At 38.9% G+C, this 27,958-nt stretch overlaps 2 protein-coding genes across 2 annotated transcripts in view; both read right to left on the bottom strand.

The window, feature by feature from the left end:
* Positions 1–1,182, bottom strand: part of LOC140242532 (uncharacterized) — a 33,492-nt gene extending 32,310 nt beyond the window's left edge. The window contains exon 1 of the mRNA XM_072322271.1: positions 1,086–1,182. Within this exon, the coding sequence (XP_072178372.1) occupies positions 1,086–1,097 (12 nt within the window). The 5' untranslated portion in view covers positions 1,098–1,182. The remainder of the gene's footprint in view (positions 1–1,085) is intronic.
* Positions 1,173–27,958, bottom strand: part of LOC140242953 (aryl hydrocarbon receptor repressor-like) — a gene marked incomplete at its 3' end in the record, with an annotated part of 134,897 nt that continues 108,111 nt past the window's right edge. The window contains exon 3 of the mRNA XM_072322697.1: positions 1,173–1,294. Coding sequence (XP_072178798.1) covers positions 1,173–1,294 — 122 coding nt within the window. The remainder of the gene's footprint in view (positions 1,295–27,958) is intronic.

Here is a 27,958-nt window from a genome sequence, read left to right as displayed (position 1 = left end):
AAGAGAAATAAGGGAGATAGCTTTACGTGCTCATGTCTTATGGGCATCTCAATACTAGGTAAATACTAGGTAAAAAAGGCTATGATAATTCTCTTTTCAGAAAGTGTAGAAAATATTGAAATTTTCAAAAGAGACTCCTACAAAATCTGAGTCAGCAGCTCTGCCAAATTAACATAAAGTTTAGAGCTGACACACCCTAACACAGGGTGATCCACAACTTGAAATTTGAGGATGTTGCAAGCTCTGAAAGTGTGAATACTGCAGAAACTGTATGTGTGTGGAGTGTTGCACGTCACGAGCACCTAGCGTGCAATATTTCGAAACTTATTTCCTATTGTTGTGTTCACATTCAATGCTTTGTCTCGTGTTTTGCGCACACATTTTTTAAGTACTGACTACAGTAGTTTGATGTTTCTCAAATTTTGCACATACCTTTCACATTTGATGATATTTTATTCTGAGCATGTTGCAAATTCATAGGGATGTTACATAGTACTTGAGGATGTTGCTCAAGAATTTGAGCCCTTTGCAGAGACGTGTTCAAACCCCTCATGGACCACCCTGTAACATCTGAAGGCAGTATGTATGGTATATTATCTGCAACATACACATCATGTTTATAAAGTCTATACATGAAGTGTAAACCGCTTCATAACTTCCTTGGTGATATGATCTGACAGTTGCAAACAGCTGCCATTAAGATCAAAACACGTAGGCCATAAATCATCACTTGCAAGATTCCAATGAACGAGACTTCTTCTTTGAAGTGGATACCAACAGAGGAAAACAAAGGCGACATGTGTCCCAAGAGTTTCCATTATTTTCTTTAGTGTGACAAGTGAAAGCTTCGGTAGCCATCAAAAGAAAATCCTCACATAGGCTACTTGTGTTTGTAAGTATGCTGTTAGAGTGGAAATTTCTTAATCACATAACAGAATGGCTCAGGAAAGGATGATGGGAATAGCACTGAATGTATCTCGTAATGTAATGTACAGTGACACCTCCCCATCTCCCTTCCCACGATGCTTTGCCCACAAGAAATCTGTCTGCAATTGCTACACGTGACAGGAACTGTCGGGACCAACCTGCATGAACATGTGAGCCTCGGCTTCCAGAAAGGCATCGTTGGTTGCCGTGGCGATCGCGCCGTCGGTGGCAGTGGCAGAGGAAGAAGATGATGATGATGATGAAGAGGAGGAGGAGGAGGTGGAGGCGGAGGAAGAAGCAGTGGGGTTGAGGAAACGGCCAGTTCCATTGGTAGGCGCTGTGTGGAAGAGATCTCTCTCGTGAGCTCCTGCCGAAGGAATGGGAGAGAGCAAAAAAATATAGAAATTTCGATGAACTTTTGTCAAAACAATGAGGGCAGTGACGCATTGATGAATGATTTCAACAAGAAGCCACATTTCAACCAAAGGACTGCTAGCCTTTACTACCAGGGGGGTTATCGCAGTGTTTCACAAAGCTGTTCTTAAAGTTACGAAGGACTTAAGAATGACTGGTGATCAGTTCTTATGTGCTATACACTGTACTTATCAGAATCTCAATAATTCAGCACAAGAACTGATCACCAGTTGTTCTTAAGTCCTTCGTAACTTTAACCCCCCCCCCCCCCCCCCCCCCCCCCCGTGGTAGGAAGCAGCAGATAGTGGTCTTCTCTGTACTACAAGGAGGCAGCAGAAGTAGTCTTAGAAGTAGTAGTTAAGTAGTAGCATAGATCTGTACTTGAATCATTAGCATTATCATTTTCACCATTATGATTATCATCATTATTATTGTTTTCATCATCATTAACAATTAGTAGTTAGTTATATTCATATCATAATCATTTTTGTTATTATCATCATCACTCATTGTAGTAGTAGTAGTAGTGGTAGTAGTAGTAGTAGTAGTAGTACTAGTAGTAGTAGTAGTAGTGGTAGTAGTAGGAGTAGTGGTAGTAGTACAGTAGTAGTACAGTAGTAGTAGCAGCAGTGTAGTAGTACCACCGTAGTAGTAGTATCAACTGTAGAAGTAGTAATAGCAGCAATACTACTGTTACTACTACTACTAGTTTACTAAGTAGTAGTAGCAATTGTAGTGGAAGTAGCTGTGGAGTGTAGTAGTTGTTGTACAATGGAAAGAGTATCTTCGAAGTAAATGCTTGAATACAAAATGTATGTGATAAAATGAAACATTTGGTTCACAGAATAGACTGTCTAACACAATATTTCTCTCATCCAGATATTTCAATTAGTAATTTGCTCATTAGCATTATTTGTATACCAAGGCTGCATTTCAAAGGACCTTTGCTATCACTGTGAGTGCTAACAATGGTTGCAGTTACCGTAACAACAAATACAAACGCTTTCAGCTGATTGGCATTCATAATGTATAGTATCTACCAAGGTTACAGCAGTTACACCATGTAGTTAACTTAATTTGTGGATATATATGTACACAACACTTTATGAACCAGCCCCCCACCCCCTCCCGAAACACCACTGTGAGATAAATCTCAATATCTGTACACAGTGATTAATATACATTTGTTTGAAATAGTGTGCACAAAACACATTAATTATAATGAATTTCTACCCTCCAATAGTTTCATACCATCCTCTCAGTTACTGATGGATAAATATGACAGAGGGCAGGCAGTGGGAAGAGTCTATGGGTGCATTTCAGCACTCTCCTTAAAGGAGACCTCCGGATGATTTTCAGATCCTTGTTCAGTGTAATTTGTTTAAGGTTTTTCAAAGTATTGTTTCTCTGATCAAAAACCACAATAAATTCCACAAATCTATACATGGAGTTGTCGATTTAGGTACTACACGGATGTGAAATTATGAAAATCGTCTGGAATGTCCCTTTAAGTGTACCACATTGTACCGTACCTGTGCTAGAGGAGTGCTCTCACACTCCCAAAGTGTATCGTACCAAAAGTCCCCTGTAGAACATCAACATTCTGAATTGCTGTGCACATCTTCAATTAACAGCCTATTGGCAGCAATGAAAGACTTAAGGCAAAATGAATCGTGGACGTAGAAACTATCCAGGCAGTCTGTTTACCACCCTGGGAAACATCTATAGTAGGAACTTTTCTTTGGAGATTGACCGCAGACGGAGGCTGCATCTCCTGTCTCCCCCCCCCCCCCCTCCTTTTTCAAAGTTAAAGTTAAGTTGTTACGTTTCTTTTTTGATCAACATGGAAAACATTGCAATCATAGACTTGGGGCATAGACATAGGGATGATATAGTATTGGTTGAGATAAGGATTCAGCTTTTAACTTTTTGGGAGATGTTCACAGAAACCACTTTATGAAATGTTAAAGCGCACGCCATTCTAATAAAGAGGAATTCAAAGTTTATTTGATGAAACTCGATTCTGAAATGGCTGAGATATCCAAAAACAGGGTAAAACAACGCAATCCTAATAAAAGGTGGGTCCCACATTCTATTAAGATTGCTTTGTTTTGGATATTTCAGCCATTTCAGAGCCAATTCTCATCAAATAAACTTTGAATTCCTCTTAAATAGACAAGTATATTCTCTTCAATATTTCACAAGAGGCTTCTCATTATCTCCAAACAATAAAATCATCATAAAAAAGTTGAAAACCTGAAGCCCCATCTCAACCAAAACTATTTTAACCCTTCAAATTTGTGATGAAATCACACAATTTACATAAAATGTACATATCATTTCACCAAAGTCTGTCATTCCGAATAAGAATTACACGGGCATGATGGACTGATGGCATCTCTGAGCAGTCGTCTCCTTTTCAAGAAATGCAGTGAGGCTCACATGGAATTTCATTCCCCCCCCCCCCCCAAGTCTTGCAAGTCACACGGAGTATTTGTCACCTTGGATGGTAGAAGTTGGAAGTTTGATGGCAGAATTGAGCAAGTTATTTGAGATATCATTTGTCCTGCTGAAGCTTGTATTCACAATATTTCACGTGACAGCAAAAAAACAAAAAACAAACGAACAAACAAACTTGAATTTGATTCCGTAACGAAATCTCAGAAGACCTAGAATTAGAATTCCACTCGTAATTGAACTTGACTGACTTCACAGAGATTAATTAGCTTTATAAAAGGCGTGGCCAGAGGAATAAAAAATTGTGTTGTCTTGATGAGATTCATCACGCAGTTGGTCAAAGGGAAAGGGGAAAAAAGTTATATCTCCTTTATCACTTTCAGGTTTTTTTGTTTGTTTCTTTTTATGAAGAACTGTGGTCCTAATGAAGATATCACTACATAAGTGCGTGTTGGGGGCGGGGGAGGAAGGGTACCCTGAAGATACAGTCTGTCTGGAGCCATACAGTATAGTGATGCTTTCTTTGTGAGAAAGTTTTGTATGGTCTGGAGACCTTTCTTGCTCATTCTTATTGTGAACCCCAAGAGGTCTGTAGTTTCTAAAACAGGACCCATTGTGGAATAAATAGCTATCAAAACCAAAAGTAGAACATTTAATGGCCCAGACACCCTTTTTTTCTTTTCTTTCTTTCTACTGACTTTATTGTAGGAAAAATACAGTGCCACTCCCTGTTTGGCTTCTGCAAAGTATAAGCATCGTCAAATGCTGGCACACATAATTGATCCATGGTACTTGGTTCTGCTGATACCATGAAAACTATTCACTTCCGAGATAAGTGAACCTCCATGACCCACTCCTATTCCTGTACACAACACCTTCTGAACATTTCAAAAACACTCCTGTGCGGACAATAGATCTATACAGATTTATGAATGACAAAAACGATTTAAAAGAAAAAAAATGAGAGGTTTGTCCTTTTTAAAGCGAAAGATTCACTCAATTTTCAAGTTGACTTTACAACACACAAATTAAAATTGAAGAAAAGAGTAGTAACAGTTTTCTGAAAATCATACAAAAAAGAGCAGCAACTGTGGAATTGCACACTTTTACATCTTTTTGAAAAAAGCAGCATAAACGCACCCGTGCCCGCACCTGAAAGTGGGCAAATGACGCCAACCCCCTCATGGTTTACTAGATATGATCCTTTCCATGAATTCCTCATTTTTGCTTTACTCTTCTGCCCTTGTTGGAATAGTTTCTTGCAGCAACTACAATTTCTTTTCCCACCCGATCTCCACCCAACCCTAGGCTCACAGCTTGTTAATGACACGACGAGCTACATGTATACGTTTGTAGCGCAAGCATGGCGCACGTTTGATTGGAACGCATTTCATGTACACCAGCGATAATGAGCGAGGTGTATGAGCTTTAATTACAGGGGAATGGGGAGCGGTCCGACCTCGCTCGCTTTCGCCAAATTGGAATTTCAGCTCCCGACGATGACATCCATAATGAATTCATTTTGGCGCAGCTTAAAGGGCAACATTGGTTGGGATCTGGCACCATGTTGGAGCCTGCGTTATGTCATTCACAGATGATTGTTTATTCATTGACACAGTCTCCACAGGATATCGAGCTTGGTTTCCTATTAAGTCATGGTTTCAAAGTCCCCGAAAGTTCTTTAACACACGCACTTTAACACAACACAGAAGTCTTGACACATTTTGAGCATCTCAGTATCGAGACTGTAGTAGACTGAATCCAGGAATCAAACTTCATAAACCTCGCTGTCTTGACTGCACCCTATTTGCTCATCTTCATTTCCACAATGTGTTTGTGTGTGTGTGTGTGTGTTTGTATGTATGCAAAATGGGCTTTGGCATTCAGTGACATTTAGGCATTTTTGCATAGAGTGCAAATGAAAAGTAAGGTACAAGTATTACTAAATTTTCTTGAATATTTACTCGTGGTGGTACCTTCAGCCGCTTGTTAAAGAAATTATCCTTGTGGAACCATCAATGGTAATTTCCACACGACTTTCTCACAATGAGACATTTATCAAATTATATGTCAGCATCAAAAAAGATTGGCTGAATGCTTATGACAGATTTTCCACTTGTTTATGAATGAAAACATGCCTCTTTTTAAATGTTTTACTTTTATTAGACAGTTAATGATGTTTTAAGTTACTCAAGATGAGTATGATGACTGAAAAAGCCCTCAGCAAGACTGGAACCTTGAAGCATTACTCTTCCAAAGTATAGGGTGCATTTGTCAACTCACTTCTGGTGCAGAATAAGGTTTCCAAACAACTTTCAGGGAGTTTGGGCAGTTGATAAATGCAAAGCTGTTTTGATTATGGGGTTAGAAATGCATTTCTGAAATGCTGAAAGAAGTGTGAGGCAAATGTGTTTGAGCCAGAAATGCATTTCAGCAGAGTTGATAAACACAAAGTCCTTTTGAAACATGTGTTTCACTTGGACCTGCCCACGCCAACAACCACCAACCATGCGTCTCTGCTCCTCGGGTAAAACTGCGCATTGGAGCTGCGCAGTGACAAGGCCTCCCAAGCGACTCACGATAGAGTTGATACAAGTGATAACTCCAGAAACACGATCCGAAAGGCGTGTGAGTATTGAAACGCATTTCAAACATGAAAAAGTTGATAAACACAGCCATAGATGCTGTCTTGGAGAGGGGAGAAAACATTAAAGCTGCACTGCAGCCTACATGGCACAATGTATTGTCTAAATCAATGACATATTTCATTCAAAATGTATATCTTATCATAAAGTGGCATATCAGGATGATGTAAAAAATGGAGAAGTTGGCAACACCAGTGGAAGGCCAAGTGTGGAAATGCCTGTTGCTACCACTTGTGCCTTATTATGGAGGAAGACAATTACTTGGAATGAAACTGTTTCAATTAGTGCGGGTCGAGAATGAAATTTGATAATTACACATTCTGTTAGATATTCTCATCTTGCTTGGCTTAAAGTGTCAAAGGACTCATCATTTACTAGAAGTGTGAGAAACAGACAAAAAAAATAAGAGAGAAAAGTATCAGTTAAAATCTGGAAGGACAACTTCATTCAACCCGTTGAGGACAAGTCCCGAGTATACTCGGGCAAGCATATACGGGAAATACGTGTTGTAGCAAAATCAAATCGTCCTCAATGGGTTAACTGGTTGGTTTTCAAAAAAAAAAAGGAAAAAAAGTATCAGTTAAAATCTGGAAGGAAAACTTCTTTTAAGTGATTGAATTTTCAAAAAAAAAAAATCATGTCAGGCCTTGAAATGTGTGAGGAAGAGGGATGGCGGACATCTGGCCAGAAAGGATGTGATCTGTTGAGTATTAAGTGAAACCATTCCCATCATACGTATGATTCATAGACTTCCTTGTCAGTGGCTACCCCAAAACTCATGTACACACCCCTCACACCCCATCCCTTTACAGGAGCAATATCTGACAAAAGGGGAACATGCCCCGCCCCTCCCCCTCCCCTCCCCATCCCCTTCCCCTCCCCTCCTCCTCTTCCAATCCACTCATTCCACCAATATTAAAGACAAGACGCTTCGGGAGACGCGGGGCGTGGGATGTTGGCGACCAGTGACAAGTCCCCAGCGTCCATCTCAGACACTGTGAAGGGGATGGACGGACAGACAGACAGACAGACAGACAGACAGACGGACAGACGGAGAGAAATGGGTAGAAAAAAGGTTTCGGCTAAATGAGTAAAACATGTCCCCGTTTGCACGCTATCCTCTTGGCACTGTAATTACCTCAACACAAAACCCCAAATGCCCCGAGACGTGTCTGCTTCGTGCCACACATCTTTTGTGACTTTCTGTGATTGAAATGAGATGGTTTTCTCATCACTCCAATTCGTTCTTCTTTCTGTTTTTCTTCTTTCTTTCCCCTCCCCCTCCCTTTGATTCTTTTTTTTTTCTTTTTTTTTCTGGCAACATTCTGCTTTGGTGACATTTTCTCTCCACTCTGCTGTTTTGTCGTCCCACACCAACTTTCGAGGCAGTTTCTCGCATTCGCTCCGAACATCATTCAGTAGCGATAGTCAGCAGAACAGAAGACTTCATTTGGTGTGGTCTTCTGGCTGATCGGCGATCAAAAACTGTAGATTCATTTTCCCCCCTCCCTGATTACTGTAACAGCTTTTGCCTGCTTTGACAAATCTGCTTGAAAGGATGCAGGTTTTACAACTGCATTCGAAATAAAAACCATTTTTTAAAGGGAAATGTTTTACTAAAAAAACTACTACTGTAGTGAAACAGGCTGGATAAAGAGTTTGTGTTATTTGGTTAACATGCAACTTTGTTATTCTTACTTTATCATCAATCATTTGACCCTTTCACATCTATCTTTAAACTTGAGATTCTCCTGCCTGGACCCCCTAGCAAATTGGAGACTCTGATTGTGCGAACATGTGCACGATATTACTGCACACATAGCGCAATTCGCAAGCAAAGCGCAACATCCCTTATGGTTGAAGTCAAGCTCCATGGCTTATATGTGTGCCTTCTGGTACTATCCTAGCCTTACTTTTGAATGTATATAAAGTTGGGTGGGAGAAAACAAAATTTTAAGTGGGTGAAAATATCCTTTAGTGGAAGATACACACATACAGCCAGAGAAATACAAACTCAAGCTGGAGAGTAGATTATTTTTGTGAAAAACATACATGGCTCCAAAGCTTCGAGAGTTTGAGTCTCTGCAAGAAAGGTCCTCACAAATCAGTGTGTGCAAGTACAATTTTGTATGCACTTAACCATGGTGGAAAACAAGGACGTACACATGAACTTTACATTCAAACCGAGGACACCCAGCGAACCGAGGACGTCCTCAGTGCGCAGACCATTCCAAATAATCTGCTTTTGCACGTAGGGGTACAAGTTTGTAGGTCCTCGATTAACATTTATACTGCAATCCTCGGTTTATGATTAACATTACTGTAAGTCCTCGTTGTATGGTAATTATACGTATGAGTCCTCAGTTGATCAGATTCCTACTTACATACAGGTCCTTGGTTATGTGGTAAAATTCTTGTGGGTAAAACATGTCCTCGATTTCCACCATAGACACCTATGTGTGTGTGTGTGTGTGTGTGTGTGTGTGTGTGTGAGTGAGACGGAGTTGATTTGAAAAGCTTCACTTATGGTATGTTTCAGCAATGAACCTGCTTTGTAGCATTGATGGTTGGTGGGGGGTGGGGGGGAAACTGGTCTGAGGAATACCAACAGGCATGCCAAGAATGTAAACACACAAGTGAGAATTTCCAACTTGGGCTGGAAATAGGAGGATCGCAGACGACACAACAAGCCAAAGGGGAGGAATTTTCGTTTCTGGAGGAGAACGAGAATGACGGCGATGAGTGCGGTAATTGAGGAATGGTGTACAACTGTCATGATGCGGGAATTAAAGAACTGGCGTGGGTAAGCAGGACTGGCTGGTTCAGCATCTGCTAGCCACTCATTTCTGTCCAACTCGCACCCCCCCTTTTTTTTTTCCCTTTTCCTCCCATCTCATCCCAATCTATAGATGAAGAGGGGTGCAGGGAGGGGAATCACCATCCCAGTGGCACGCCATTAATCATTCAAACGTCAGCTCCAATAATCTAAACCTCCCTTCCAATACTTCTTTTCCTTTTCTTTCCCTGGTTCCTTTTTTTTTTTTTTTTAACATCCTCCCTGTCCATCTCAAAGGGGCTGGGGGAAACTTCTTCGAATGAGTCACGGGGACAATTTCCGTGACAGGTTTATCTGTGGAAACACCTGCACAGCAGAAATATGAAGAAAAGCACACAGGCTATCAAGTACCATAAAAGACCATAACACAAAGTGTCAAAAAACAAACAAACAAACAAGCAAACAAACAATGACAGACACTTACATAGCCCTATTTCATAATGATAATAATATGCTGTTATTTCCCCATGTTAGCAATTTCAGTAGTAGTATTGACCTTCCAGTGGGCTCTGCTCCTCCCACTACGCTAGTGATACACTGTACCAGGTAGCCATTTTACACACCAGGGTCAAGTGGGATATTGTGGGTAAAGCACCTCATGCAAGAAGAATGGACACACGTTGGCAGGATTTGAATCCAGGGCTACCTGTTTAGGAGTCTAAGTACCTTGTCCACCGCACCAAGGTGCTCCAAACAGTTACGGTTTGTTATTTTGAAGATTAATTAATCCGAAAATGAAATAAGGCTCATTATTTCGAGAAAAAAAATAATAATTTCAAAAAATAAAATAAGGATCGTTATTCTGAAAGTTCACTACTCCAAAAATGAAATAAGGTTTGTTATTCCATAGGTTCATTAATCCGAAAAAGAAATAAGGTGTGTTATTTCAAAGGTTTGTTACTCCAAAAATGAAAAAAAAAAGGTTTCTTATTCTGAAGATTTGTTAAGATAAAAACGAAACAAAGTTTGTAATTAAGGAGGTTTGTTAGCAGGCACCTTACTTTTTTTTTTTTCATTTTTGGATTAATGAACCTCTGGAACAAGGAACCTTAGATTTTTGGATTGTTGTCCTTTTGAATAATGAACCTTGTTTAATTTTCTGATCAACAAACCTTTTGAATAACCAATCTTATTTCATTATCGGATTATTGAATCTTCAGAATAATGAAAACTGTTGCTAGGATGCAGGGTGAAATCTCATTGCTGCCATCTGAATTATCAAGATATATTTCCACAGCAAATTGTTTGTTCAGTAGGTGCCTACTTAGCAAGCCATTGAAAGGGAATATTGTTCCATTATTGTGACATCATGAATTGTTGTGATCTTCTTGTCCGATGATGAAAGCTTGTGATTTGAACAAAATTGTAAGATTCATAACTCTTGAACTGATTATCTGACTTTCCTCAAACGTCACTAGTGTGCGCTATCTATTCTGCATTGCACTGAATCCACATACATCTACATACACAATATTCGGGGTAGATTCTCCTGTAAAGTGTAATGCAGACTTTTGCTGATCTACAACTGCACAGTACGATAATGATGGTAATAGCAGTAAAACAGAGTAACAAAGCTATTAAAGACAAAATTTATGCCCAAAATCTGTTGCGATAATAATTTTTACAAATATTTCCTTGAATGACATCAGCAGGACTCTTCCTGTCTGCTACATGTATGTATCGGAAATCACAATTTCCTAGGATCAAATTATGTGATCACTACGAAATAAACCCCAACCACAGCCAAAACATCCCCAACGAAACTCTGAAAATCATAAAACTATGACTGACACACACAAAAGACACGAAAACAAAATAAAACAAAAATAGCTATATCAAGTCTTAAATGTACCATCCATTAATCTGGTTTTCCCCTGTGAGACCACAGCAGGCAGACACTTAGAGAAAAAGTTTACTCTCCCCTCAAGTGGCTTAAAGAGTTCAGCCACTCCTTGAGCAGTTGTTATGGGACATGATTTCCTGTTATTTCACGCAGGAGGACAAGGGAAACGGAAGAAAACTTCCATTGATAAAATCAAGACCAGGTTCGCCTTCCCCCATTCACATGACAAATTTGGCGAGCCTGGGTTTCCATAACTTCAAGGGAAAAATCCCATCCTTGCTCCGAAAAGACCCTGATAAACAGAATGACGAATAAAATGAACTGCAAGATTCAGCGAAAGTGCTGATAAAATCAGGCAAGATAAAGATAGTAACAGAATGGTTACTATTTCCGGCTTAAAGAAATCTTGTAACAAATCAGATGACAGCACCATACGAGACACCTACTGGCTTTTATATCAGGTTTCATAAATCTCCTCACATCATGTAGGTTCAGGAAAAAGAAATGATATCCTTCGTCAAAATTCTTAGAGAGTTTCAACGTTAAAGAAACACTCTTTATACATAATTGCAAAAATCCACAATTACAGTAAGGGGTAAAAAAAATGACACTGATCTCATCAAAGAAGAAGTGACATTACTAGTTTTCTTTGTGATCACTATTTAGGCCAACATATGATGATAGGTTGTTCATTTTCAGCATTTTTACTGGTGACAGTGGCAGTCTGTGTCAATAAATTGAAAATTGAAAATCATTTATGTATCTATATCACATGAGAAAAAAAGAAAATGTATACATAAAAACAAAACTTTCAAAAGATTTTCTGCTATTGCAACCGCTCACAGGGGGGAAAATGGTACAATCATATTAAAAAAAGGTTGGCACAAAGAACAAAAAGCATCAACATATCATTGGCTGAGAACCAGAAGGTCTTTATTACAATTTTTGAGGTATTGAGTTTAATATTGGTGCTGAATATATGTCAAAGAGCCTGATTTCCTCTACATTATGGTGTCAGTTTTGAATTATTTTCATTTTCAAAACCTTAACCCATTAGTAACTGAATCATACGAAACCGCCCGTCCATTTGTTTATACAGTAGTTTTATGCTTTACCACATTTACTGTTTTCATATAGAATATGTAATTATGCAATTTGAAAGAGGTCAAAGGTCAACAAAAGTATGTCAGAATTACTTATGTGACACAACATTCTCTTGACAAAGTCTTAGGCTTTCAAATAAACGTATATATAATAGACAACTAAATAAAATAAAATAAACATTCCGTGAGCTCTTTCACATGATTTAGAAAATTGTTGAAATGGGAGTAATATTGCTATACCTTTTGGGGAACTATAGGTTATTATGTGCAGAAACTTCAGTTGCTAAAGGGTTAAATAGTAAGAGGCCAGTTCTCTGTCTATACAGTATAATACGTTTCTGACTTGAAGTAGAATCCTTTTTATACACAAAAGTGGCACTTTGCCTTTAATCCTTTTCACAAAGTACAGTGCTCCGGGAGTAAGCTTCTGAAAACAAAACTCAACTCCAATTAAACATGGAGAACGAACACAAAGAAACTGTATCCTTCAAAGAAGAACCACCCCATTTTGATGAAGGAATTTGAACTTCGATTTGAGAACTCGGTGATTTTTTTCCCAAGCAAGAGACAGAGGACAAAGCACCTAGAAGAGCGAGAGAGAGAGAAAGAGAGTTTGTACTTTAGTTTTCCTTTCTAGATGTATTTTCAGAAGTGCAGCCGCCTTTGAGGGGCCACATTCAAGTTTACATCTGGAAACTGAGCCAGGAAAGGGGAGGGGAAAAAAAGTTTTCTGTGGGCTTGCGGACAGGCATGATACTTCAAAGATAACCCAGGGGGACTTTCGATCAGGGGATTTTTGTTATTGTTAGAGACAAGGATTGTCACAACCCAAAGGAGAAAAGATAAGGAAGTGGAAACTGCAATTTTATTCTCTCGACTTTATTCTCTGGCAGGAAGGAGTGGATCTTGACAGTCACAAAGTTTTAAAGTTGTCGGGGTAGTGGGGCGCGGATTGTGGTGAGAGCTCACGCCTCGAGGTATAGAGACAACTCCAGTTCCAGCCGCGTTCACGTTGACTAGAATGTGTGGAGGCAAAACTCAGAAACAGATATCACAGTGAAAGTTTAACTTTTTGCGGGCCACATTCGCATGCCAGGCTCAGTGAATGGTTTGTCGACTTCTCAAATTTGCTCAAATGCACAACTGCACACAAACAGATGAATCGCAACATGCCTTGGTACATAGAAATCGTCAAAGAGATAGCTTTGTCTGAAAATGTACATCACAGCAAAGCATGCAATTTACTGCCTTGTTGTGCCTTTTTGTTCTTTGCACGACTACTGCTACACAATGACTTGAACCAGGGACTTCACAGGAGTACTATTCTGTTGTCTCACGCCCTTTGTCAGAATAGTTCTAGAGTTAATGATTTAATACAGACAGTGTAAAGGGGATGGGATAAGATTTGCTTGATTATTGGGAAAAAAAAAAGAATGATTTTAACATTCTTACGCACAAACAGTGCAGAAGCAATGGCATATGTCTGTTGTCTGATTTATTGCTTTATTGTAACTAATAATACGGCCTTTGAGCACTCAGACTGAGTGGGAAAAGACATTATTAATACCCCCATTATTATTATTTTTCAAATTAATATCACAGGTCATCAAAAACATGTTTAACTTTTAAAAAAATCCACAAATTTCATATTTGTTTTCAAATAATTACATTAATGACACCTTCATTGTTCAATTAGAGTGATTTTCCTCTATTCAGCTAAAAAGTCATTGGTGGCTTTCACACATTTCAAACCGATCACTTCACAGCTTTGCAAATATCAGTACATATCAAAATGGTATGGTAAAATGAGCACAACAAGATGTCTTTGTGCATTATGTCGTCTGTTCAATGAAATCCAAACTGCCATTAAATGCAGATGACACGCAAGCCACCGCAGCAAAAATAGAGAACAGGTGGTTTGACAATAATCTTTGCAGATTTCACATACAATCTGTTCGTCCTCTTTGACAGTATTGTTTCTAGGACTTCATGCCCTTTGTTGAAGTTGTGTATGATTGATGATCCATTCACATTACACAAATTCAGCAAGAACACTCATATGGCTCTGAACTTGACTTCTCCACAATCCGATTCATTTCGAAGACAAAACATTCTGATGTCTGAAAAGCGCGTGCCATTCGAGTTCTAAACAACTCCGGATACATCCACTCAGTTTTTAGACATATCTCTCATCAATACATGGAAGCCCATTCACTGGAATAAGGATGGGCTTTGATAGGGCCCTTTCAAACATATACCAGTTTCACACATTGTGTATAAATAAAAAATGATTAGCTTTATGTACAACAGCTGCCGATTACTTACATGAAATATAAATAAATAGGAAGACACTTCGAAGGGAAGAAGTATGAGAAGCATCATGAATATTTACAGATTTGTGATATGCTCGTGAACGAGAATCAAATGAACCATGCTTGCCGATATGTGAAGTATGAAATGAAAATATTGTCTGAATTTTTCTTCCATCCCATCTGAATGTTCAAGGCATTTCTGAGCTTCAGGCTGCAAGATGTGACAGTTAACCTTTTATATATCTAATGGAGAAGTATTTTTTTTTTTTTTTTTTGGGGGGGGGGGGTAGAATCTTTTATGAGAATATCTAATGCAATGATATGCTATTTGGCAGTATTTTCTACAAGAGGTAACCTGCTCCTCTAATGCTCAACTGATTGCTTCATCTATTTGAGGCCCACAGAATTTTGAATCAACAGAATAAATCTGCAATATGATTGAGTCGTAGTTACGAATTGCTTCAAAATACTCTATCTACATTGCAGTAAACACATCTATGTTTGCCCCCTTTTACTTTATTCTCATCTTATTTTGTCATGTCTTTTCTTACTCAGTTGTATCTTAGTATATTTCATTTGATGTTGTATTGCTAAATTTCTGTTGCTTTTTTTGTTTTTGTTTCCATCAATGTCACACTGTGACCATGAGAAAAATGCTGCTAGATGTTTATTCCAGTCAACAACAAAAAACAGAACAAAACAAACAAAAACAAAAAAAAGCCATAAAACTCTGCTCATTAGATCTGCTCCCTTTCAGTTGCTTGGTAACCATCCTCCATTGTCCTCATCTGTCCTTCCGGTCTCAAACCACTCATCTCTTCCGGTCTGAGACTACTTTTTCCTTGTTCTCCTCCTCTTGTTTCAACAATCAGTCAACTGTGTCTTCCATGCAATGCTGTGCCCTGTTTTTCAATAGTTTTATGCATTAATCATGAAATTAGATGTGCACTCTACTTTACAAACAATTAAAGGGCTGGTATAGCATTTGCTTGAGATGGGGATTCAGAATTTGAGATTATTTTGAGATGAGAGAAATATGAAAATGAATGCAATTCTAAAAAAGGAAATCAAAGTTTATTTGATGAAAATTGGTTTTGAAATGGCTGAGACATCAAAAAAAAAAAAAAAAAAGGTGGCCCTAATAACAGGTAGGACCAACCTTTTCCCATCTTTTATTGGGACCACTTTGTTTTTGGATATCTCAGCCATTTCAAAACAAAATTTCTTCAAATAAACTTTGATTTCCTTGTAACACTGGATGCTTTTTCACATTTCATATGTGGTTTCTCATTAAAGGACAAGTTCACCTTCATAGACATTTGAGGTTAGTGAATGCAGCAGTTTTAATAGAATACATCAGTAAGAGTTTGAGGAAAATCGCTGCGTACTCAAGGCTGGATGAGAAGACTACTACAGCTTGTGATATCACATGAGTACAACCATACAAAGAAAGATTAAAGAAAATCCAACATATTTTCACTTTTCTCGCACAACAAAAGAACACTTGACTTCTCTCTTTCAGAAGGCAGGAGGTATAATATTACCCTTAACATATGTCAGTAACAAGTCGAAGAAATGTGCACTCTTTTCAAAAAGTAAAGTTATGTGAAATTCTCTTTTTATTTTCTTTATGTCGTTGTACGCATATGACATCATACACAGTAGTAGTCTTCTCATCCAGCAGTGACTGTGCAGATACTTAAAATAATTGTAACTTTTGAACGGATTATCCGATCTGCCCCAAACTTTCACTAATGTGTTCTACTAATACTGCTGCATTCACTCAACCCACATGTCTATGAAGGTGAACTAGTCCTTTAACTTACAAAAAAAAAAACAACTTACAAACCTGAAGTCCAATTTCAACAAAAACTATACCATCCCTTTAACAGTGCATCTGCCTTGTTTACTGGAAATCTGAGTGTCGTATGAAACAAAAGAGAGGGGGAGAAAAAGAGTACAAAAAAACAAAAAGATAACGAAAGAAATCCTAGAATTAATGAGGCATGAACGTCTCATGCGGGCTGGGTACTTTGTAATTACCTTTGTCCTCTTGTGGGAAAGATTATGTCGGGACACACACACACAAAAAAGATTCCATAAAGACAAATCGTACGTGCTGAAAGGCACAAACTGGCCTTGGACTCTTCTCATTAGGATCGTCGGTATGTTCTTATTTGTTGCAGTGAATACTTGAGATGATACAGAAAACCATGATATTACCAACCCCCTTTTCCTCCCCCTCCCAACTATCTGAATCATTAGTTGCTTATAACTCTTCTAGTACTCTTTCCAATCAGTGTGTGCATATAATGTCAATTATACCTATTCTTAGGTTACTGGCTTGTAAGGATTACTGTAAGAGTGAACATTTTTGCACATTTTGCACGAACAGCAACCAGCGCGAATATTAAAACAAGCGAATATTTTTGCAAGTATTATGTTCCACTAATGAATGTCTTGATTCTGCAGAATCAAAAATATATGAAATTCATCTTATGAATACCCAGCTGAGAGCGAAAATCGACTCACGTGACAATAACCACTTTTAGAGTAATATATTAATCACGAGGTATACGATTGCTACTACCACCACTACTGTTAATACTACTGTTTCTACAGCTGCTACTGCTACTACCACTAATAATAACTATTACTACTACTACTACTACTTCTACTACTACTACTCATAGAAATAACTTCCTGCAAGGGAAATTATGATTCCTCTATGACTCCATGACTCGATTAACTTTTACACAAAGACAAGTATGTACATGTATGGTGAATAGATCATAGAAATTTTTCACCTAACACTCTTAGCTTAAGTTGCCCTACCCCTTTATCAACTCCTCATCGCCTCTCTGTAGATGAAACACGTGTGTAGTTCCCCTCCCCCTCTCCCCCCCCCCCCCTTGATTTCACTACATGCCACATTGGGGGCCCAAAGGCATACGGGTATAATCATAGGAGCCATCATTCTGTAGTCACAGCCCACTGCGTCACTCCGCGCTGTCCCTTCTGCAATGTCAAACTACCACCCATTCGTGGGGGTCATTTGGGGGTCACTGCCAAGGTCACCACCGAGAGCGGCCAGTTTGACCGTTGAGTCATTAACAATCGCTGACAGCCGTCACATCCCCGTCACGCATCCTGCGCAGACATGACAAAATTACCAGCTGAGCTCTAATTGGGGGAGTCAATAAACGGGGAAAGGCCCCAGTGAGATGGGTGCGCATCCTTTACGACTGTTGTGAGTCACACCTAAAGCGGAACGCATCCCTCCCGATACTCTCACATCTCATCGTTTACGACACTCTCACAGAATACATCAAACATGTCACTGACTCTAATGGCACCTATTTACAAACAATGTGGTGTCTCAAGGTCGCAGACTTACGAGCATTGGCCCATGGCATGATAAGAAGAACTCTTATCTATGGTGATAGCCATTAATGTATGCGAGCATGAATTACATCATATAAATAATGCACAGGTGAGAGGGAGTCAGTGGAGATGCAGTGCACTTTAAGGTATTTACAATAGTGTAACGTGCACGACATTGTGAATACCCGAGAGTGAGCTGCATCCCCACTATTGAAAAGTCCCAAACATAAACCTGTGCATTGAGTGCTGTATAATGATTCTATGACTTTCTTCTTTTTTTTTTTTTCATTTACCTTTACGGGTAAATACCAGCCAATTACCCACCTTTAGAAAACGCAGCAAAGAAATACTTCAACACAATAGTACTGAACACAAGCTTGTTTACGTAAAAGGTGATTGAGAGTGTGCTTGTAATTGACTGAGAGTGCATTGCTCAAGTATGCAATTGTGACATCATTGAGGACAAATATGACATGCTACAGTCATATGTGTATCTCTGAGTGGTCATTAGTACCAATTATGAATATGCAGTCAATGGTAAAAACTAAAGCCCACTACAAGACTGGTCATGTGATTGCTCTCTCAGCCAGTCAATTGATTAGAATCCATAAAACCATTCTATGATATATATTATTGCAGTTAGACACTTAAGGAGTCTATCAACACCAGTCAGACAAAAACCAGGCAGTTGACGGAAATTTGAATTGTTACAAATGCGTTCTCACTTCCCAAATACTACTAGCACTCATATAATGGGTAAGACCTAATAAAAGCATTTTGCTCAAGATTTAATGTTGATAGCATGGATATTGTTGATACATACATACATACATACATACATACATACATACATATATACATACATACAATTACATACAATCTTTTGTGATAGGGAAATGTCTGCTACATCGGCAGGGAAAATAAACCCAGACTGCTTCTCTCTGCAAGTCTCTTTAGAAGAAATCAAATCATTGTGGCAGATTTCCTAGTAGTGAGATCTAGGTCATTTCTGGCCAAGATAGATAAAGAAAGAGAGCCAGAAAAAAAGAAAAGTTTCAGTCGGTCTGATGCACTAAACAGCCTCAATGTGTTTTCTTCACCGTGATGTGATGGTCACGCCACCCCACCCTTCCTAGCTGAGCCAAGAAACTCATGAAAAAAAAAAAATGGCACTGCAAGTTCATTGCACTCTACTCAGCCACCACCAGAAAAAAAAAAGAGACATAGAGAGGGGGGAAAAAAAGGAAACCAGTTTCTGAAAAATGTCTGCTCGCTTTTTTAGAACGAAATGCACAGCATGGTAGTTGTCACCGACGATTCTAAAAGGTCACTGTCCTTCAAAATCTACCTCCCTCATCCGTTGGTGACAAAACCTCACATCTCACAAATCCTGAATTTCAGGAAAGCAACAAAACTGTTAATACCAATTTAGCAATATTTTCACAAAATGACTTTTTAATACAGTAACACGTGTGAAAATATAACTCTGATGTAAACCTTTTACTACATGAAATAAAGTGGCATAGTGGATAAGAATCCCGACTCCCAATCAGAGGACCCGAGTTCGATTCTCGCCCAGTGCTTACATCCTTGAACAAGATCTTTTTACCCACAATGTCCCTCTTGACCCAGGTGTATAAATGGGTGCCTGGCCATGCCAGGGTAATAATAATGACAGGGCCCTCTGGTAGAGGCTTACCCTGGATAAATAAGACATCATTATCATCATCATCATCATCATCATCATCATCATCATCATCATCATCATCATCATCATCATCATCATCATCATCATCTCTCAAGAAGCCTGTCTCTGGAATGCCATTGACACATGTAATATTAGATGAAATTACAGTGGTTAGGAATGAATGAGAGAGTTAAAGGGATGGTACAGTATTGGTGGAGATGAGAATTAGGCTTTTAACTTTTTGCGAGATACCAAGAAAACATTTATGATATAGTACAGAGCATACCATTTTAAGAGGAATTCAAAGTTTATTTGATGTAAATCAGATTTGGAATGACTGAGACATCCAAAAACAAAGTAAAACAAGGCGATCATAATAAAGTGTGGGTCCCACACTTTATTAGTATCACTCTTTTTTGGATATCTCAGCCAATTCAAAATCTATTTTCATCAAATAAACGTTGAATTCCTCAAAGAATACATGCTCTTTCATATTTCATATTGAGGTCTTTCATTATCTCACCAAAAAATGTTAGAAACCTGAAATTAGGTCTCAACCAAAACTATACGATCCCTTAAAAAATAGTGAATCAAGCCAAATACAATTTCAGGGTATGAAACTATAACCTACATTTGTATTACCCACATCTTACAGAAAATGCCACACCATTTGCTTTAGTGGTCAAAGAGAAATGAGGATCTTTGTACAGCATGTCTGGAACCCCTTTCATCCAAGTTCTGTGAATTGTGTTCACATTAATCTGCAGTTCCAAGAGTATCCAAAAGTGCTAAACTTGGAAGAATCAGACCCATGACATGCTTTACAATGATCCACATTTCTCTGTGACCACTTAACCAAATCGAATGAGGTTTTCTGCAAAATAGAGGTAGGATGTTATATGAAAATAGCATTCAGACAGTTTAATCACATTGGAAGTTACTAATGCGAAAATCTGATTGCATTCTTTTTTTTTTCTTTTTTTGGGGGAGGGGTACGTTATACTGTATATTCACAACATCGGAACTAGATGTAGCCAGGTCGGTCATTAGCTGCCCCCACCCCCCAGCAGGAAAAGTCACAGACAAAAGGTCACAACAACAACAACAACAAAATAATGGGTCAGGGTAAATCACTCGATGTACTTGCCTCTGCTGCTGGAAGGAAAAAAAAAATCCCTGACCCTCCATTTTACCATGGTCAAAAGCAACTACAATGATTCTGCTATTTTAGGAAGGTGAGGCCATTGGTCAATAGCACTGTAGCTGACCTTGCTATTAACACAAGTTGAGTAAAAGCTATATTGTGTGTAAACCAATGGCAGAGTGTACACTTCTCCCCAGCTGTGTTTGACCTTAACACATACCAACTCCATGAGAGTGAGGAAAAAAAAAAAAAGATGCTATCAAAGCTCACTTATACAGGTGCGTATCGATAAACATATTTCATTCTAAGCCGCTGTTCACACGCAAGCCAGTTTACACCAAAACTCGATAGAGAAATGACATATAATTATAAAGAATCATCATATAGCCGACAGACCGTTCAGATGCTAATTTCGACCATTCCGGAAAATGTCGTATAGATGTGCAGTTTCTCCATGCACATGTTGTTATGGTCATGAGTGACAGGTATAAGGTCATCAATCATGTGTCTGCTTCCATTAAGTCCTGCCCAGTTATACCGTTCTATGGTCGCCATACGTTCAGACGCACAATGGACACAATGGAATGCTGATTCGTTATCGAGTTCTAGTTCGAAATGATGCTCTGACCGTCGTTTTGTTCTACATCGTTTTGTTAGTCAGCGTTCAGACATATAAATTCATTGTATAGCTATACCGTTTTGGTATAGCTATACCGTTCCAGTATAAATTTTTTTGCATCTGAACACCCTGCAAATCTCCCCTTGGAACATGCCTCTCTGTCCAAAGTGGTTGCATGTCATAAATCCCCTGGTCAAACAAACTGTACAAATGTTGAAATATATTCCGGTGGGGGGAAATAAAGGAGAAAAAAAAAAAAAGAGACACGCACTTGTCGAAGCCAAAGGTTTACAACGAGCACAATGACTAAATTTTAAGTGAATGCTACTGGCCATCAGTCACGTAGAGCAACTAAAGAATTTTCCTCCACAAGCAATCAATCGTGTCCATCTGGACTAACCATATTGCTTCTTCTAAATTCTGCATATTGAAGCCACGTTAATGGCCAATTTCATGTCAGACCCTGAGATTTCTTTTTTTTTTTTTTTTCACTTTTTGGAAGGCTCACAGCTCATTACCATGTAGAGAATGGGGATTTGAATGAAACAAGTGAAGCAAAAGGCACGAGGGTGAGCAAAAATGGATAAATTTGTGAATATTGTGACCAGTGGAATTCAACTATAAGAGGAGTTTTCATACAGACAAAAAAAATAGCTTTCTGAATTCTCATGAATATTATTTAAATCGTGCCAGCTCCATCTCGTACACACTGTTTCAGAGGTCAAATCATTCGGACTGTAGACCCGGATCTGATATCTAGAAAATATGTAAACTGGAAAACACTTTCAGACCCCAACGATGGGCCAATCAAGTGCAATTCAAGAAGTGAATGTATTTGAGAGAGCACATGGTAAACAGCCATATTCGAGTGGGATTTGGATTTGGATTTGGATTTATTTATTCAATACTTCATAAAAACTATATAAACAAACCGAGAAAATGCACAGCATATAATGACATTACATTCAGATTCATGTCGTCAAGTATACATAGAGTTAGTGACATATATGCAACGGATACAAAATACAAACATCAACTTCCACCAGTGTGATAACTCAGCAATGACTAACTCAGCGATGACTAACTCAGCAATGACTAACTTAAAGAGGAGGCCCAACTATCACATAAAAGTATGGTTACAATATCTATTTTCTCAGAATTTCATACATTTTGCAACATTGCACCTGCTAAGAACTTCTTGATGATAAAGGGAAAGGTCAAAGATGCGTTAGTCTGCTTCAAAGGCTGACCAGACATCATCTATGCAGTGAAGACTATGCCTTGCACTACTTAAATGAGGTCGCACCAGCTGTGGTCACACTGGCAAAAGATCACAATGTTTAAGGTCTCAAAGTTTAAGATCTCAAAGTTTCTCCGGATACTTCCCATTCAAACTAGGGATGTTTGAATGCTTGCAACCAATACTTTGCCAAGCTTGTCATGTGGCCAGTCCACCACCTGTTTACGGCATCGCTCGATGATTTGAGGGCGGTGCCTCATTGGATGTAGGCCTCCGTGTGTGCATTGTTACATCACAATCATTAGCTGTCAAAATGGCAAGTACTTTCTTAATATGTTGCGCACTTGCACCACTGACCCTGACCTTGAGAACTGAAACATAGAAAAGTTTGACTGTCAAGTGTGGATGGATGAGCAAACTTCGAGAAGACTTCACAATCTTAAACTACATACGCCATCTTTTGCCAGTGTGACTGCAGCTACTGACAAGGCTGACATTTGAGATGACTGGCTTGAATAGCAAACAATGAAGCTGTTTAGAATGTCACCAAGCTTCAACTTCCTGTTTATGAATTCCAATATAATTTTTTTTCTAGCTCTATGTATTGCTATACGGTCTTACTTCATCAGCAGGTAAAAAAAAAAAAAAAAAAAATTGCCACATATTATTACATATCAGTCTTGCAGCAAGAATAGTGTTCCCTATAATAGACTTGAGGATAGGTCATTAATTGTCTGCAGTTTCCAGCTAGTGGGTTGTTCAGACTTGTTATGACAGGAAGTGAAACCTTCTTTAGGTGTTGCGCACCAAGAATAAAATCATCTTCGGCATCCTATAGCACTTCTTGGACGCTGTCTTTATTGTCCGCCTTCTCCCGGCTGTTATAAATGGCTGTTAAAACAGAAACGTATCCCCGTAGTGATTCGCCGATGTCAACAAACTTTTTGAGTGTTTCATGTTTTGAAGTGACAGGAAGACATAGCTACTTCCCGTAGAATTATCTCATCATGGTCAGCGTGAGACACACAGTAACTTTCCCCATCTTCTTGAGGCTACATACTTCCTCTTTGCTACATCCGCTAAGGAAGGAGGAGGTTATGTGATCATCGGCGTTGGTTTGTCTGTTTACAAAATTACTCAAAAAGTTATGAACTGATTTGTATGAAACCTGCAGGAAAAGTTGATGATGACACAAGGAACAGATGATAAAAATTTGGTAGTGATCCAGGAATTTTTTAAGGGATTTTTGAAGGGTTTTTTTTTTCATCCTTTTAGCAGATAGGGTCAATAAATTGGGGAGTTCAAGCTGCACACATTTGAGGTTTGCATAGTATGTGCTCTGCTCGGGCAAGATGCCATGTAGCTGGAAGCTGATGACATGAACAAAAGGCTTCTACATTGGAAAATTGGGCAATTTTCAGCAATGCGAGTATATGGGTGGAAACGAGCTCCTTGGCGGAGGTCTCTGCTCTACAAGTGCTTTTCTAGTTTGTTTATTTGTCTCCTTGTTGATATGGGTTGCTTGGAAATTCCTGGTATAAGTAGTGTGCTTTATTGAAAACTTTTCACGTTTACTAGTATGTATACATCACATACCTTCTTGCCCACGTTATTTTCTTAAGTTCTTCATAGCCATCAGAGTAATTACTTTTGACGTTTCTCTTCCTCCCTCTATCTTTCTCTCACTCTGCATCTATTTAACCCTTTGGGTGCTTTGAGGGCTGATTGGCAAAGAAAACCCCATAGGATTGTGAAAACTGTTCAAAGTCCCTGGCACGGAAAGTGTTACCTATCCATCTCATCAGAAGTTAAAGTTACAGAACATAAGAATGCATGAGCATCATTTAATAGTTTGCACCATTAGCAGCACACACACACACACTCGCACGCCGCCACATCTCGGGTCGGTTTACCATTTCCATCGGACACGGTCCATTACCGACTATCCATCGCTGGTATGTAAGTATGCATAACTCCCTCTAGCATATGTCACCATTGTGGCACGCATCTAGCAATTTGTAGCGCTGATAAAGAATGTGTAAAGGAGGAGGTGGGGGGGATGTGATATTGCCAATCTTTCATCACAAGTAGCACATCAATGTCTTTCAAGCTGTTATACTCCACCACCTCACACACATTAGCACTGTGATCATAGGAATCATGATAGTGATGGCATTCTTGAACTCAGCATTTCGTCATCATCACCCACCCGTCTCCCCCACTCCATCCCAATCCCCAAAAGAGCCCGTGAAACACCTTTTAAACATCGAACGACATGGACCTTAAGAACTTTTGGAGTGCAGTGGCACTTTTGTGTAAACCTCATCAGAGTATGCGATCAGCGCTGGGCCGACCAAACAGACGAGACGTAATGACCCGTAAATACAACTCGGTTTGTGTTGGGGATGGGGTACAAGATGGAAGACAGATTGGGGTGGGAGGGTAGATTAGATGGGGAAGGGGGAAATGGGGGTAGAATTTGGTATTGTGAGAGATAAAGAGAAGGATTTGGCTATGAGTGTAACAATAAAGACCCCCCCCCCCCCTCCAACAGGTAGCAGGAGTGTCTGACTGTAAAGATATAGATACATTTGCCTTAGATCTCTTCTTTTTTTTTCTAGCAACAATGGGGTTTCAATAACATTGAGTATTGTAGTGACAAAGCCAAGTTACGTTCCCGGAACCATTGAAAAAAAAAAGAACTAGGCCCGCATCTTTCGCGCCCCTGTAAGCTCCGACAAAGGATCAATTGGGTGCGTGCGAAGGAATCAATTGTCGTCCTGACAGGGCTTTTATGTGGTGGGAAGGTACGAAAACGCTGGAAGCAAGAGGCCGACCTTCGCTCAGCGGTCAAAGGGAGGCGGCTTTTCAGCCGTAAATGGCATTTGGCACGCAAACGCACACTCTGAATAATACACGACCTGCTACCCGACTGCAAACATTTGTAAGTCAAAGAAAGAGGGAGAGGAAAAAAAAAAATGTACACATGATATGCAAATATCTACGACCAGAACTTTTCATCTCAGCCCTGAACATTTTACAGAGGCCAACTTTGATCACGGTCTGATCTGTTTAATGTTCAGAGATCTTCTCACAACTAATGGACTAGGAACGAAGAAATGTGGCTATTGAAAACTCAACAAATAACCATTAGTTTTGAGAGATGCGTGCAGAAAAGAAGTCTGGTCAAGTTAATGGCATGCGTGCAGAAAAGAATGTCTGGTCAAGTTAATGGCAGTGAGACAGGACACAAGGCTAAACAGGTCTCCAAGCTTTCCCACAGATCCTTGGCGGTTTTCGTCAAAATACCGAAAGAAGTGTTAAGGATACGGTCACCTACCGGTATTTCCCCAAAGGGAGAAAACCCTTTTAAAACCCTACCACTTTTCTTTAAAAACTCCCCCCTGTTGTCCGCATAGAACACTGAAGTAGAATTTCTCACATCGAAACCTAATGTAGGATTTGCAAAAAAGCCTACTGCGGTCACAATGAAAATTCCCTTTTATTTCCCTGCAGTTTTATAGAACATACACCACTGCAGTTTTTTTTTTTTTAATATCCAGTAAATTATCAGTGTATGCTCCTATGGCTTACCTTTCAATTCCATTACTCCATAGAAGCAATTAAGTTTATACTCCCTTGATAATCAGCCATTTTTAGAATAGATCTTTAAATAACATTTTGTTAAAAGGTTATTGAGAACAATCTACTCTACGGCAAAACATGCAGAGTCATAGTGTAAAGCAAGATATTTTCGCAAATGGAAGCCAATAATGGTCTTTTTTGCGGCATGAAATTTTTGTGAATTGCCACTGGCATTCAATACATATAGCATAAAAAACTTTCATGTACATTTAAATTTCACGAATCTTGTTTCATGCAAATCCATGAATCCTGTCTCTTACGAAATTTGCGAAATGAAAATGCACGTGAACATTTCTGGTGTTACAGTTACTGATGTGTACAAATTTTTCTACCACTGTTTTTTTAGTCTCACAGGTACTGCGATGGAGTCGGCATTAAATGCCCATAGACTCTCACATTGTCCTCAGTAGTACAAATACCAGACACTAGTATACACTATTCTCATTGATAGTCGGCACTGCACACATAACACATTAAAACATAAAATGATATAACCAGATCACACTCTGACCACATTAGCTTTACAATTCATGTGATTCAGTCTTTGGCTGCCAAGTTCCAAAAAAACCCTTGAACTTGATGACTTTGATCCTTCTTCTTCAGATTTGAGCCAATGAAGTAATAGTAGTCACATGCTATCAAAGTCATGTGATGAGTTACAGTGTGATAATTCATGTAAGAAACTCAAATTCCAAACAATCTGAAGCAAAGAAGATCAATGAAGTGTGGAAGAAAAGAAATGCTGCTCACAAGTTACATGTATATAAAACTGTACCAAAAATAGGAAGCGGAAGGGGGGGGGGGGGGATGAAGAATAGTCATAAGAAATAAAACTAAAACAAAACAATCCAGGCAGGGTATGCTGCTCTGAATATGCAGAACATCATTTGCATGCAGAATAAAGAATAAATTTTATGGTTTCCCTTATCATTTTGCCAATCACAAATATAAAATCACTGAATTATCTGGAGAGCAATCACATTGAGTGGCACGTGCTAAAGGAAGACACTCAACAACTCTGACGCAACCCAATATTGATTTGAATGGGATGAACCAAACAAGTTTGCAGGATCAATCAAGAGAAAATGAGGGGAAACCAGGCAAGGTTGGAGAATAAATTAAGACGACAAACTTATGATTCATCTCGATCCTGAAATAAATAAGGCATAAAATTTATCCCATTTTTCAGTTGCAAATGATACAATATTTTCTAAGACTGCTGGAAGCTTAATTCTTAATGTTAAGGAGATAAAGTCATCATTTGTAATGAATAATGATGAAAAAAATTACACCTTTCTGCCATTTCATCTCAACTGAGGTACTCCATTAAGAAACATCACACATAAAAGACAACTGAATCCTTTTACATCCTACGGTGAACATGTTTATTGCACAAATCCTAACAGTTAACTTTTGACACAAAAGATCTCTGAGCTTATACAACAAAACAACTGAAGAGCAGCAATAATCAAACAAAAAACAAACAGACTTATATAAGGAATGCAGTGGGCAGCAAAACTCAGTTCCATCATGGAATTTGGTGAGTGAACAAAATACCAAGTGTATCTCTTTTGATTATTAAGCCATCAAATCCTGGAGGAATACTGTTGCAGAAATCATTACCTTGTCACCACTGAATCTGCAACCTTGAATTTTACTTCACATCATGTATTGGAGAAAATGATACAGTTGTAGATAATTA

The sequence above is a fragment of the Diadema setosum genome, chromosome 19 (assembly GCF_964275005.1).
Source record: "Diadema setosum chromosome 19, eeDiaSeto1, whole genome shotgun sequence".
Lineage (NCBI taxonomy): Eukaryota > Metazoa > Echinodermata > Echinoidea > Diadematoida > Diadematidae > Diadema > Diadema setosum.
This window is presented reverse-complemented; position numbering and strand designations above follow the sequence as displayed.